The sequence below is a fragment of the Erpetoichthys calabaricus genome, chromosome 4 (genome assembly GCF_900747795.2).
Source record: "Erpetoichthys calabaricus chromosome 4, fErpCal1.3, whole genome shotgun sequence".
Taxonomy (NCBI): domain Eukaryota; kingdom Metazoa; phylum Chordata; class Cladistia; order Polypteriformes; family Polypteridae; genus Erpetoichthys; species Erpetoichthys calabaricus.
The window spans coordinates 178586203-178600044 of NC_041397.2; the positions used below are offsets into that span (position 1 = coordinate 178586203).

Sequence of the window (13842 nt, forward strand, 5' to 3'; positions counted from 1 at the left end):
ACGAGATCGCGAATACAAGCGGCTGAAATGAGTTTCCTGCGCAGGGTGTCTGGGCTTTCCCTTAAAGATAGGGTGAGAAGCTCAGTCATCCGGGAGGGGCTCAGAGTAGAGCCGCTGCTCCTCCGCATCGAGAGGAGTCAGATGAGGTGGCTTGGGCATCTGATCAGGATGCCTCCTGGACGCCTCCCTGGTGAGGTGTTCCGGGCACGTCTAACCGGGAGGAGGCCCCGGGGAAGACCCAGGACATACTGGAAGGACTATGTCTCTCGACTGGCCTGGGAACGCCTTGGGATTCTCCCGGAAGAGCTAGAAGAAGTGGCCGGGGAGAGGGAAGTCTGGGCATCTCTGCTCAAGCTGCCGCCCCCCGCGACCCGACCTCGGATAAGCGGGAGACAATGGATGGATGGATGGACAATAGTTAAGTGAGCATTTATCTATGTTTTACCCAAACTTTGGAAATCACTTCCCCTATATACGGTATTAGGCCTTCAGATTCAAGTTTAACATTTTAAAAGCAACTTAAAGTGTATCTTTTTAACTTGCTTTTTCCATGTCTTAGACTTTTTCTTGTTATTTCATTGGCTGTTTTATGTTATTTTATACTTATAGTTTAATATTTGTGTTTTGTAATGTGTTTGTGAGTGTTATAAAATGTGCAATGAAACAAAACATTGTGAGTTTACTTTTTACTTCTTTTATTTTTATTTTTTAAATTAAAAACTAAATAGAAAGCTAATATGACATACACCTTTATTAGTCTTGTAGCATTTTTCTAAGAACTTGTATCATCTTTAGATTAAACTGTTAGTTTTACCATGAAAAAAACATAGTATTATTATGTTTGTTTTTATTTATGTATTTGTATCTCACATATTTTGAGCTGTTTCTCTTAAAAGATAATCATTTAACATTGTTTGTGAATTTGCATTATTTTGTGTATAATGTGTTTAAGTGAAATATGAATTAAAAAAAATCAGAATGACATTCACTATACACCTGCCCACATATTTATATTTATTTAGAAAAATTTTATTTGTTAGAAGTTACATGTCATTATAGTAGAAAATATCAAAGTTCCTTTTTTTTTACTCAGAAATGAAAAAAACCCTACTTGACGTATCCTGCGTATTCTACTACAGTACTACTTATATTATTTGCATGTTTCATTCATCAAAGGAAATTCCAAAGGATGCTACCTATTCAGTGGCTTCAAGGTAAAATATGCAGCTATCTAAAATATTACTTTACATACAGAGATACAGCTACAATAAATAACGATTGATATTACTTTTTTCCAGGCAGTTCATGGAGACACATAATCCTCAGATGATAAGAGATGAAAATAACATAATTATTGGATTTAATGCCACAGTTAATTCAAATATAAATGAGTCTAGGAAGATAGAAATTAATATATCAAGTCCAGTCCTCAATAACAGCACACAATTTACTTTTCCTCTTCATAAAATAGGTAAGCTAAAAGGGTATTTTTAGAGTATAATGTAAAGATATTAGTATTATTAACATTATAGGTTATAACCTACTTTTACTGGTAAAATAGGTATAAAGTGTAGTGTTCTCCCTAGGGCCTTTTCGCTGCGTGCCTAATTCACAAGATGTCCAGTTTAGTTTGGCTAGGTGCTCTTTTCCTTCCCTACCAAATGGACAGCTCCGGTGTATTTTCTCCCCCTCTCAGCTTGCACCATACAAAGCATGTTTCTTATTATCTATACTGTTTGACAGTGTGATTATATTATAAAGAGAGTGTAGTCATCTGCGGTGGGTTGGCACCCTGCCCAGGATTGGTTCCCTGCCTTGTGCCCTGTGTTGGCTGGGATTGGCTCCAGCAGACCCCCGTGACCCTGTGTTCGGATTCAGCGGGTTGGAAAATGGATGGATGGATGGAGTGTAGTCATAGAGAAGAATACACAGCAGCTGCCCATCACATTTTCTTAGATGGACCTGTGGTGGGAAAAGGAATGCACAGCCAAGCCACTGGCTGACTTTCACTGGCTGTGGGAGTGCTCAAGAGAGTGTGCTTGGAGGAAGTGACTCCAGGTGGGCCAATCTGAAGACCTGGAGTTGTAATAGAGGGAACAAGGAAGATGCTGGCTGGTATGCAAAACATCAAGAAAAACAGTTTGTGAAACAAAAACTGACCTGTAGAGTTGATGAAGGAGTGTAAGCTATTGAGATAAAGAGTGAGGGCTGCAAATTTAAAAACAAAGAATTTATATATTTATATATATATATATATATATATATATATATATATATATATATATATATATATATATATATATATATATATATATATATGTTGTAACAAATAGAGGCACTGTTGACCCCTTGAACCCTCAGACCAGACGTCAGACACCAGATAAAAGTCCAATTATTATTTATTTTATAATAATAATGTGCACCAAGCATCCTTCACTCCACTATACTCATAAATAAATAATCAATCAATAATCAATACACAATCCTCCACACTCCCAGACGCGTTGCCACCCTTCCACCCAGCTCAGCTCAATGTCTGGGATTTCCCACAGTCCTTTTATAGTCCTTGACACGGAAGTGTTTCGCCTCTCTCTGTCCATGTGACCGTGAACATTTCCGGGTTTGATAAAAGCTCCTTTTCTTCAACCTGGAAAGGTGTCATTCGCTCTGTCACCGTGACTAAGACGCACTTCCGGGTTATAGGTGAAACAAAAGTTTCTGGGCCTTCCTGCAGCGTCCCTTGGAGGTTCCCATGGTATCCAGCAGGGCTGTGATGAAAAACTCCACTGTCCATGATGCCCAGCTGGAACTCGGGGCACCTCTATGTTGCAGGCAGGGCTCCACCTGGCGGCTTGGGGGTATGGCCGGGATGAACGGCTGGCCATATTCCACAATACTCACCCCTCCAGTGAAGAATTATAATTCGGAACGGCCAGCCCCGCGAGGGAGGTCTTCCTCCAGGAGGAGGTGTTGGTCAGGCCTTGGCGACGTCCAGAAAACTCCCGGGAGAACCTTGGAGGAATATTATATAAAAAGGACCTCTGATCTCCTGTCCTCCGAGGACAACTTCGCCATACGTGGCCCGGTCGGCGGCATTCATAACACAGCCGCCGTTCTCCTACTGGTCTCCCTCTGCGAGACTGGAAACAGTCAGGAAATTTCCGCTCAACCCCTTTGTCCACCGAGGATTGTTCCACAGCCGCAGTTCAGCTCTCAGTTCTCAGCTGTACTTTATCAGGAGACCCCCGTTTTATTTTTGGGATTTCCTTTTTACTCTGGGACTTGTGTACAGTTTGGGTCTCTCTATTAGAGGAAGAGAGCCCTTTTCCTGTTTGCACACCCTTTGATTTATTTATAATACGGGTCAGGGTCTTCAGGATCAAATCGCTCCGAGAGGCAGCACCATCCAGCTGCTCCGGTTCGATCGGTCCTTCCCCCGACCATTCAGTCAACGTTCCGCACTCTCTTGTAGGGCAGGTAGTGATTTGGCACCCGCTACTTATTAAACGCGGGCCCGGATCACACTGCGTCCCTGTATGCTGTACGGTACCGGTCACACTCACCTGTACCACCGCATCAATCATGACGGGAGACTCCAAATTGCCATAGGTAATCCTCTATCCTTTTCAGCGGTGCTTCGGCCGTTGCTCACAGCTCCTCCACCCATTTCTTCATATCCGCCAATACCTGGAAGAAACTGTGTACGGGCTTGAGCAACTTCACGAGTTCCTGCAAGTCCAAAATGTTATTTACTTCGGCCGGAGGCAAGCTTACTTCCTTGTTCGCCTTACCTACTGGCTGGGAGCCAATGAGCACGTCCGCTCCTGACACGTGCTCGGCTGGGTTGCGCACAGCTTCAATACAAAGAGGTTCAAAGTAAGTGATTAACGCTAAACACCTTAAAATTAAATCAGTCTAAATCATTGATTTCTTCACATTCAAAAATAATATCATATTAAGACAAAATGAGTAAAAACTTAACTCAGAAAATTAAACTGAAATTTATTTTAAAAGAGATGAAACAGAGACACAGTGGAGGCTAGTCTATCTGATAAACTACCCTCTGTAGAATCTTTTTCAAATGAAAAATACTTAATTACTGAAAATACTTTTCAACTGTCAGCAGTATGTGGTTTAAAAATTTAACTAGCTAGCGGTGAAAGTTAATAGAATGATGAACGCCATGTGTATCAAACACTAAAAGAGACAACCTACAAACAAGGAATTGACTTGGGTAACTATGCCATGTGCGACACGTCAAAAAATAAAAGAAAGCTTGGTTGATAATGAACAAAGTAAAATGTACCTTGTTGCTTGTTATATATCAGTATAAGTGTGCATTTCAGTTCAGCTATTGATGTCTGATTGTGGGTTGACACCTAGTGATATGATTGGTAATGCCTCGCACATTTTGTTAGTTGTTCAATAAAGACAAAAAAAGAAAAGGCACACGCTGTCTCCTAGTCCGTTCTTATCAAAGGAAAAAAGGTTATGATAGTGTAATGCATTACAAATACATGACAATGCTTGTGTAGTTTAAAAGGAAAAATATATCCTAGAACAAGCTTAAATAAGGCAAATTGAGAAATCAATTTCAATTTTGAATAACCTGCAAAGAGGTGCTTTTCTGGGAGGTTTATGATCTATTACATGTATTAGCTAGAAAAAAAACAAATTACAGCATACATTACTATTTGATAAATAGCTTGAGCTTTGCAAGATTTTGGGTTGTCCTTTTTTAAAATATCTCAACACTTGTAAAGACTAACATTATACCTCAGTAAGAATAATGAAAGTATGGGTTGATATTTTAGCGTCTGAAATTTGATGTATAATACTGTACTGACAAATACATAGTACTATTTCAGAGTTCAGTGTGATGAAACTACAGTTATCTCTGTTTTAAAACAGCGGATTGTATACATTAAATATATTACTCAAATAAATAAAGAGGGTAAGGTTAGTTTTGTAGTAACCTGCAATATGATCGATTGCAAATTTGAGAATAATACTGTACCTTTAAAAGCTGTACCAACCTGTGATGTAGTTGGCCCAGAATCTAATGGGGCAGCTGCTAAGATTGGGAAACAAAAGGGAATTTCAAAAGTGCTTAAAGACAGAACAGACAGACTTGCGCTCAACTGTCATTGTGTAAACTACTGACTGGCTCTTGCTAGCTCCCAAGCAGCTGCTGAAGTGCCTTATATAGTGAAATGTAATGCTATCTAAAGGCAGCTGTTTTTCTTCTTCCAAATTTCTTTGGATGGCTGCTTTATCCTGCTCTAAAATATGCAGAACATTCCACAGGTAAAACTTAAAATGGCCAGTGACACTAGAAGGCTATCTCATGAGTTTTCAGTAGAAGAGAATACATAATGAGTGTTATAGCTGCACTTGAAAGAGAAGCCACTAAATTAAATGATATTACAGATGAAGGTTTAAGTAGACACATTAGAACATAATATTTTGCCTCTTCACTTATAATGCTTTCAGATGTATTGCCTTTATTGTCTACCTTATCTAAAGCATGATAAAGGCAGGATGTAATTTAGCAGAAACAGAGGTAATTTTATAAGTCATAAATCGATTTTGAAAGATACCCCTGACACTTTTAAAATCTTCATCAACACTTTCAGATGAACAGTCGGACTTTCACATTGATTATTCACATGTTAATATTACTACATTCAAGGCTACAATTTATGATAAGTACATAATCACAATTAACCAGACAGATGCAGGATTTCCTGATATGCCAATCATTTCCTGCTTTTCAAGATTTCTCAGTATTAAATGTTCATTATCAAAGTGAAGCTGCTGAGATTCCTTTTGATTATTATTCCAAAAATGTCAGTCCTGAAGTTTTAAAATACCACTGTACTAAATAAGAATGGTCTGCTACATCAAAAACTATTAAATGACAGTCACAAAAATATTTAGTTCAAAACTAATACTGCTAAAATTAGCAACTGAGCTGAAAGAACCTTTTCCAAATCTAGCAAGACTAGCTGCTTTAGCACAGCCTAATGTAAATTTTATGCCCTATAAACAACAAAAACCTATATGAGTCAGAATACGCTAATCAATTTTCTTTGTTTTGCGTATTTTTTTGGAGGAAATAGATCCATATGATTTTGATTACAAAAAGCCTGAGACACTGGAGCTTCTAAGAAAAAGAGAAGAATTAATATATCAAAATTTAAGCTCAGTGATCACTTAAGAGTATTGTAAGTTGTTCAACAACTGATAAATACAAAAGTGTTTTATTTTTAACACTTGTATACTCCATCCCACCATCTAAAAAATTCTGGGGAGAACACTAAAGTAGTTATTTCAATGTAAGATTGCATTAGGCACTTTTATTCAATATTTATAAATTAGCATGAAGTTAGCCATGTACTTGTGATTTGTTTTCTTTCATAAGTAATTATAGTACATTTTGAAATATAAAATCATAAAAGTGACAGTTTTTAATTTTGAGAAAATAATTATGTTCACATGTATTCACAAAAAACTTTTTTTTCTTTTTTAGAAGTACTCAGTCCACCAGAAAATATTAAAACATATTTTCAAAATAATGATCTGTACCTTAATTGGAGTAACTCAAGGTCGTTGGTCACAGTTAACCCTATCTGCTTCAAATATGAAATCAGCATTTATAATGGCATCAAGGAAAAAAGGGTAATGTGGTGACATTTTGATGTTTTTAAAAATAAACATATGCTGACACTAATGATGGTAAATAAAGTTTTATGGCAATAAAGAATATATCATGTTAACATTTTACCAAAAACACCACAGATCTGCATGAACTTTCTTGGTTTTTTCTTTAAGCAGGCTCTCCAGTCTTGTAAGCAAACCTTTAAAATAGTTCATGGTTTGAAAACCATACTGAATAGGGAAAACTTGACAGTCTCAATGTCTTCTTTTTTTATTTTAATTCTATATATTATATCTGTTTCTTTATTTTGTATTCACCATCAAAAGGTATCAAGGATGTTGTTTCACACAAGTCGGTTTTCATACAGTGTAAAATCGAGCCACATAAGATCACAAACGTGATACACAAGAAATAAAACAATATGTCAAAAACAAAAGGATTTACTGCTAATCTTCAATACAAAGAGGTTAAAAGTAAGTGATTAACGCTAAACACCTTAAAATTAAATCAGTCTAAATCATTGATTTCTTCACATTTATGTGAAGTTTAATCATCCAAACTGCAAGAAGTTAGAAAATATCTATCTTAAGTCTTTTAAAACAAACAAATCAAGCCAGATTTTTTGCTGGAGACCTTACTCTTGCTGTAAATTTTACCTACAGTTATGAACGTTATAGGAATCATCATGCTTCTGTTTCTACTTACTGTCTTACATGTCTTTGGAAATTTTTTGTCCAATAGTATTCTCAAAACAAAACATATAATTAAAAAGAACATGAGTAACTATGCTACAATTGCCCTTTACATAAATGTTGCCTTTAAATTTGGTATAATAATTACAATAATATTGAAAATTTTAAACCTACCAAAAGTGCAAGTATTAAATTAGCTCTTAGAGTATGGATTTTTGTATGGAAATACTGTTCCCATATTTAGATTTCCTAGTTTAAACTTTAACATTGGCAATTTTGTTTTCAAGGCTCCTGTTTAACACAGTGCATGCTGAGCATGTGAAAACATACAATCCGATTATTATAATGGGTTAATTTACCCTAATTGTGTGGTTGCCAGCAGCACCTTGTTTTTTTACATTGCTTTATAACATTTGAATATAGAAACGCACAATCAAAAAAGATTGTTATACGAGGTTTGCAGAGTTTTCCAAAAGATCTTCTCATCCCAAAAACCCTAAAAAGTATGATTTCAACTCCAGATTTAATATAAGCTAAGTTTCTAATTGTAGGTTTTACAGATAACATTACTATTCTGTAATGACTGGTGGGTAATTGTCAATTACAGTATTGTAAAGTATATTGCTTACCCTCACCTTATATAGTATAAGGCAACTGAGATTCCATGAAGCTCAGTGTAAAAGTGCAGGAACGGCACTGGTAGTCAACAATGAAGAACTCAAGATAATTAGATGTCTATGATGTGAACTCCAGTAAAACTGTTATTGCTTTGAATATGAACAAAAACAATCCAATTTTAAAAATCTGTCTTGTTTACATATTAAAAATCCAATCCTAATGCCATTATTTTAAAAATATACTTTCTAAGCAGCAAGTATATGAAGCACATCAGAAAAATGGAACAGTCCTATGTGCAAATGACTATTACATCCAGTCAGTATAGTATAGTAGAAAAGAAGTCACACATTTGGGGCAGATTTTCAATTATTTTATATTCACATGGAAACAAGAGAAACTGTCATGTTTATTGTTCCCTAGCCACACTGTATTTTGTTTTGGATTGAAGCAAGGTGCGTTCTAAGCTAGAATAAAACAATACAACACAAAAAATTGCGTTAAATTTTTTAGTGATGATAGAAGTCCTTATGATTTTGTAACTGGTAAAGGCTTTAAACAACTCACTTAATACTTCATTGACTCAACTGAGAAATATGGCAGATTTGTTTTCATTAAAATAAAAATCCTCTCTTAACAGATTTAAATAACCCATACTATTTATTTATTTGAGGGAATTTGACAGTTCATTGGAAAACAGTGCAGTGGATTACAGCAGTCAGTGTATTTGTAATAACAGAATTTAAAAAAAGAACCTCAGAACTGCAATTTGCAAGTCTGGCTTGTACTGCGTAGATTAAATCATGCAGCATCCCCTGCACAACTCGTGCAGTCCTCATGGTTGTATCCGTCAACATTCTTAAATTAAGTTTAAGATAAATTATATTTTCAGTTGGTATATCAATGAGTTTTAGATAATGTTTTAACCTCTAAAAAAGCTGACAGATGTTGCAGTTGGAGTTTTGCATATTAAAGCACTTGATTCTTAGGGTTTGAAGTTGGAGTCAGATAAGAATATTGTGGCTATGACTCTCGACTGCATAGCCCAGGGTTAGCCAGAATTCACATTTACAGGAACCATGTAATGATTCACTAGTTTTGGTGGATTTGACACAAATGGTTAGGGGTGAAACCATTCAAAACAAGATGCAAGAATGGGGGAAAGCAATAAAAACACAAATGCATCAAGTGTGTCTCAGCTTTGCTTTAAAGTGTATCAAAATTCAAAGAAATCTGTCCACCAGACACCTCCTGTTTCATCCCGGCAAGTAGATGCACCGACATATACTGTATCTTGACAATAATAGGTGGTTTGTATTTTATCCAAAAGTACATAAAACACCAGAGATATAAGTCTACAGTAATAGAGTATCTTATGGAATGAACAAAGAAATGCCTTAAAATGAAGTGTAAACAAATTGCTACGGGTTTTCTCTTTTTGCTGTGTGTTAACATTAGCCAAACAGAAACCAATGTCACATGATAGAGCAGGTGGTGGAGTGCTAGTAAGGACATTGTGGGTTTACGTCCCGGGTCCTCCCTGTGTCCTCCCTGTGTGGTAGCACTTTGAGTAAATGCAATGAATTATTATTATAATGCTATAGCAGCTGCTGAAAGACAAAGCTTGAGGATGACTCAAGGTTGAAGGCCGCAGAATGGCATCAATAGGGTAACTTGCTTAAACTCAAAGGGTTTATTAATCCTTTTTTTAAAATTTACTCCTGTTTTGTGACTTTGACTGTTTGTCTTAACATTTTGTTGGTGTTTTCCCCTTTACACACCTTATAATATGATTTGTTACTATAACCTCACCAGCCACATTTATATTCACTCTTGATTTGATGTGTTTACTATTAACTATACAAGTGTCCATTTGTATTTTCACAAAAACACAAATAGGAGGCCTGGTCTGTTGTGCTTGTCTTGGTCATAATTGTTTAGGAACAACTTCTCACAAAATCCTGTGAGGTGTGGACAGTTAAACTTGGATTTAGAAGAACAGTGTGAATCAGCTGTTGGATAAGCACCTGTGTTTTTCTGACAGCCTCTACCATTATATTTTTACATAATTGTTCTTTTTTTAAATATTGCACAGTAACCTAAATATTTGATGTTGACATGATGCTTCACATGACATGAAGATCTTGTATTCCAGATTTATAAGCAAAAGAGTCAAATCAATTGAACAGCTGCCAAATATTATGTTATCTTTTTTATATATATTTAAGCAATAACCAATTACAAAAAGCCTAATTTTCTGAGACTTAGTCTGATTTAGGGTTGTATGAGGCTTGTCAGAATTGGTCACAGCAGCAGTTTGTCATTGACAGGGCACCAGTCCATTACAGGGTCAACTCATGAGCCAAACCATACATATCCTCACACAGGACCAGATTGGGGCTGCTACCTGAAATTTTACATCTTAAGGGATGTAAAAGGAGAAATTGAGTATCTAGAGAAAAACTTATATAGTTACAGAAAAAATGTGCAAACTTTACACAGACAAATTACACGACTCAAGATGCTGGATTCATGGATACAAAAGCAAGCCATAAGCACTGCATCATCATACCACATCAATTACAAAAACACTTAATAAAATATTACCTAATTTTTTCATAGGGGATGACCTTTTTTAAACAGAATAGTCTATTATTTGTACAAGATATTTCTTTACAGGTTTTCGTATTTTTTAATTAAAAAAATAATTGACCAATAATTACATGAATATTTTTGGAATGCTCCACTTCTGTAGTCTTTCCTAGCTTATGAAGCAATATGTGTGTTCTTTAAAGGTGTTTCTAACCAGGAATTGTTTCATGAACATTTTGGTAATTAAAATTAAAATTAAAATCGTCTTCAAATTATTTTTTTCTCCAGGAAGAAATTCAAGAAACACACTTTGTGTTACCAAATATAGATCGTACTAAGAAGTATATTATTAAACTGAGAGTAAAAAAAAATGAAAAAAATTGCAGGAAAAACCAAAATTGGAGCAACTGGAGTGAAGTCATTTCTGTGGGTAAGCATTTATCAAATACCAAGTATCCAGAAATCACGACATTGGAAAGGTAGTAACCTCTGAATAAGAAATCAAGTCAAAACAGTAAACACAAAAAGTATATATTAAATACAGTTTACAATGTGGGTAGACTTATGACTATATTACGTTCCATATGAGCAACTTTCACACAATTGACCCAATATCAAGAAGAAGCCCTGAAAAAGATGAATAATAAAAAAAACATGCTCAAATAAACATTGTGCAAGGCAATAGCACAGAGATGTAAGGAACTCTACTTCAGTCATGGACTGAACACAGCTTGTGTCGAATTTAAACATTTCCCCTTTATATCTGCTTAGGTTTTTTCTAAGTCTATGTCTCCAAGCTGAGCTATTATATTAATTGGTGGCTTTAAACTGTCTCAATAGGAGTGGGTTTGAGTGTACAACTGCCCTGTATTCTTAGTCTATAGTTTCCTTAGTTGTTATATCACATTCTTTTCCACTTAGAAGTTCATGCAAAACAAGCATCAGGTCAAGATATTGGCTGAAGAAATATTTTTCTTTAAATCCTGTCTGTTTTCTTTTTCCAGTTCTTCCTGGCTTCCATTACATCACGCGATGGATGTGTTTAAACCTTGCCATAATAAGATGTCCAGTTTTGCATTTTGTCATGTATTGGTAGACATGGCTGTATGTGAAGATGTGAAATTACAGGCATTATTTAAAAGTAAATATACAGTAGCAGAAACACTAAGATGGTAGAATGTGCCTTCATCACATTGCAGTTTCCTAGGAGAAATCTGCTGAGTTTTCTGGTTTTCAAAAAAAGTTTCAAAATAGAAAAGAAATGTAAATAGATTTTTTTTGTCTTGTATTTTTTTGGAGAAGTACTTTTGAGGCTTTGTTTGTTTTTAGTAGTCAACTTGCCATTTGTTTTCCTGTATGTGTGCAGCAGTTAATATTTTTCCCACGTCCAAAATTCTGAGAAATAGCTCTGTGTTGTGACCACCTCAAGTTTCCATTTAAAGTCCAATTGAACCAAATTAATTAACCAAATCATTTTCAGGGACATTACTAAAGGGTCATCAAATATAGATAAATTCAAAACATTAGAAGGTCAATAGATTGTTTATCACATTTTACAGAGGATTGCTCTTATTCTTGTCTTATTTCTTTTATTTTGTATTATGCATTTCTGACAGTCCCTCACTCCCTCTTACTGTATGTTCTGCGTTTGCAGAGCCAGATGCTTGATACACATTAAAACTCTTAGGTGCTTCAGTCTTCAGGGCCGCAGTTACCTGTGAGGTCTATTTAAGGGTCCCACCTACCACAAAACCCACCTCTGGCATTAGCTACTGTGTTTTTTTGCCCTTCTCTAGTGCTCCTGTCATCTGATTTAGATGAAGAATTTTACATTTCCTTCCTCTTTTTTTCCTTAATAGGAATCCTTTGCTAATTTGTGTTTAGGATTTTCTATTTTGGTCTAGAATTTTTTTCTTTTCTTGCTTGTTTTGCTTTCTCTCTATTTAACCTTTTTTTCTTCTTTGCTTTGGTTTTAAATAGTTTACAGTTTAAATACTTTTGTTTTTATTTTAAAAATGAATTTGACTTTTTTCTTTGTTAATTGTTTTGTGTTTTATTTTTTTATTTAATGTATAATAAATACAGTTATTTTAGTATTTAAAAGGTTTATCTCTGTTTTAAATTTTGTAAGGATTTTATTGATTTGGACTCTCAATTTGACCAATCATAACAGAAGTGTGATTAAAAACAAATGTCATCCTGTATTTTAAAACAAAGATCCATATTAATATCAGTGGCTATCCCCTTTTTTTACATGGCTGCCAAATGTCACAGGTCATGTGGAACATACATTATATGCCTACTAACAATGCAGCATCAACGTGACCAGATGCACAAAATGGTAGTACCCATGAGATTCAGAAATAGAAAGTGGGACCATTATGAAAACCAAATATACAAAATGGCTGTGAAATGACATCTTCAAATAACAGTAAAGATGGAAATAAATAAAATCAGAATACTACAGTATTTTTAAACCTGACTGGTAGTTTTTGAAAGAGCATAATATTTATCAGATTAACCTGTCCAGTGTTTTTTGAACATGTTTTTACAGCACAGATTCACCCTTTTTTCAGCCTGCCAAGAATCCTTTCAGTGGCTTATTTTTGTTACAGTTGTTTTAAATGCCAATTTATTCTGCATTTTCTCTCTTTCTGGCATATTGTAGTGCCAAAATGAAAAAGGAATGTCCTGAAGACTAGTAAAATTGTCCTTTAAGTTCAGTTGAAAGATCATGTGTTTTTTTTTTTTTTTTTTTCGGCTATCCAAAAATTACTTTGAAGACTAGCTAGCACAAACAAAACCTCACATTAGTTATATTTTCTTTAGCTATATTTTATAAATTTGGAACTGGCCAAGAGTTTTATAACTCTACATATATATATATATATATTGGTAGATCATTGACTTTATATTCAGGAATGATTTTACCTAACAAAAATTTATAAGAGCTAGTGACTCTACCAGTGGCAAATACAATAAATCATAATCCATATTTCAGTCATTTGTTTAATGTGTCACCAAATCTTCACCATATTTACCCAGTTGAAGAGTGAAACTAGAATTCCAGGAGAGACCTAAGGAGCATACAAGTAAAGCATTAGCCATATTTATTAACATCAAGTCCTTTGATTTTTCTGATTGATATTTGTTGTGATGTATGTGCATGTATATCATGGTTGCAGAACGATTGAGTGTCCTTTGATTAAAGGTAAAGAACAAAGCCTCATTATGACTAATAGAAACAAGCAGTAGGCATCATTCTGAATGTTCACATTAATG

The 13842-nt window shown here is 35.1% G+C and overlaps 1 protein-coding gene across 1 annotated transcript in view; it reads left to right on the top strand.

Annotated features, from left to right (window-relative positions):
* Positions 1-13842, top strand: part of LOC114650394 (interleukin-5 receptor subunit alpha-like) — a 43980-nt gene that overhangs the window by 25147 nt on the left and 4991 nt on the right. Inside the window, exons 3-6 of the mRNA XM_028799987.2 lie at positions 1094-1214; positions 1299-1471; positions 6533-6681; positions 10849-10990. Of these exons, the coding sequence (XP_028655820.2) occupies positions 1094-1214; positions 1299-1471; positions 6533-6681; positions 10849-10990 (585 nt within the window). The remainder of the gene's footprint in view (positions 1-1093; positions 1215-1298; positions 1472-6532; positions 6682-10848; positions 10991-13842) is intronic.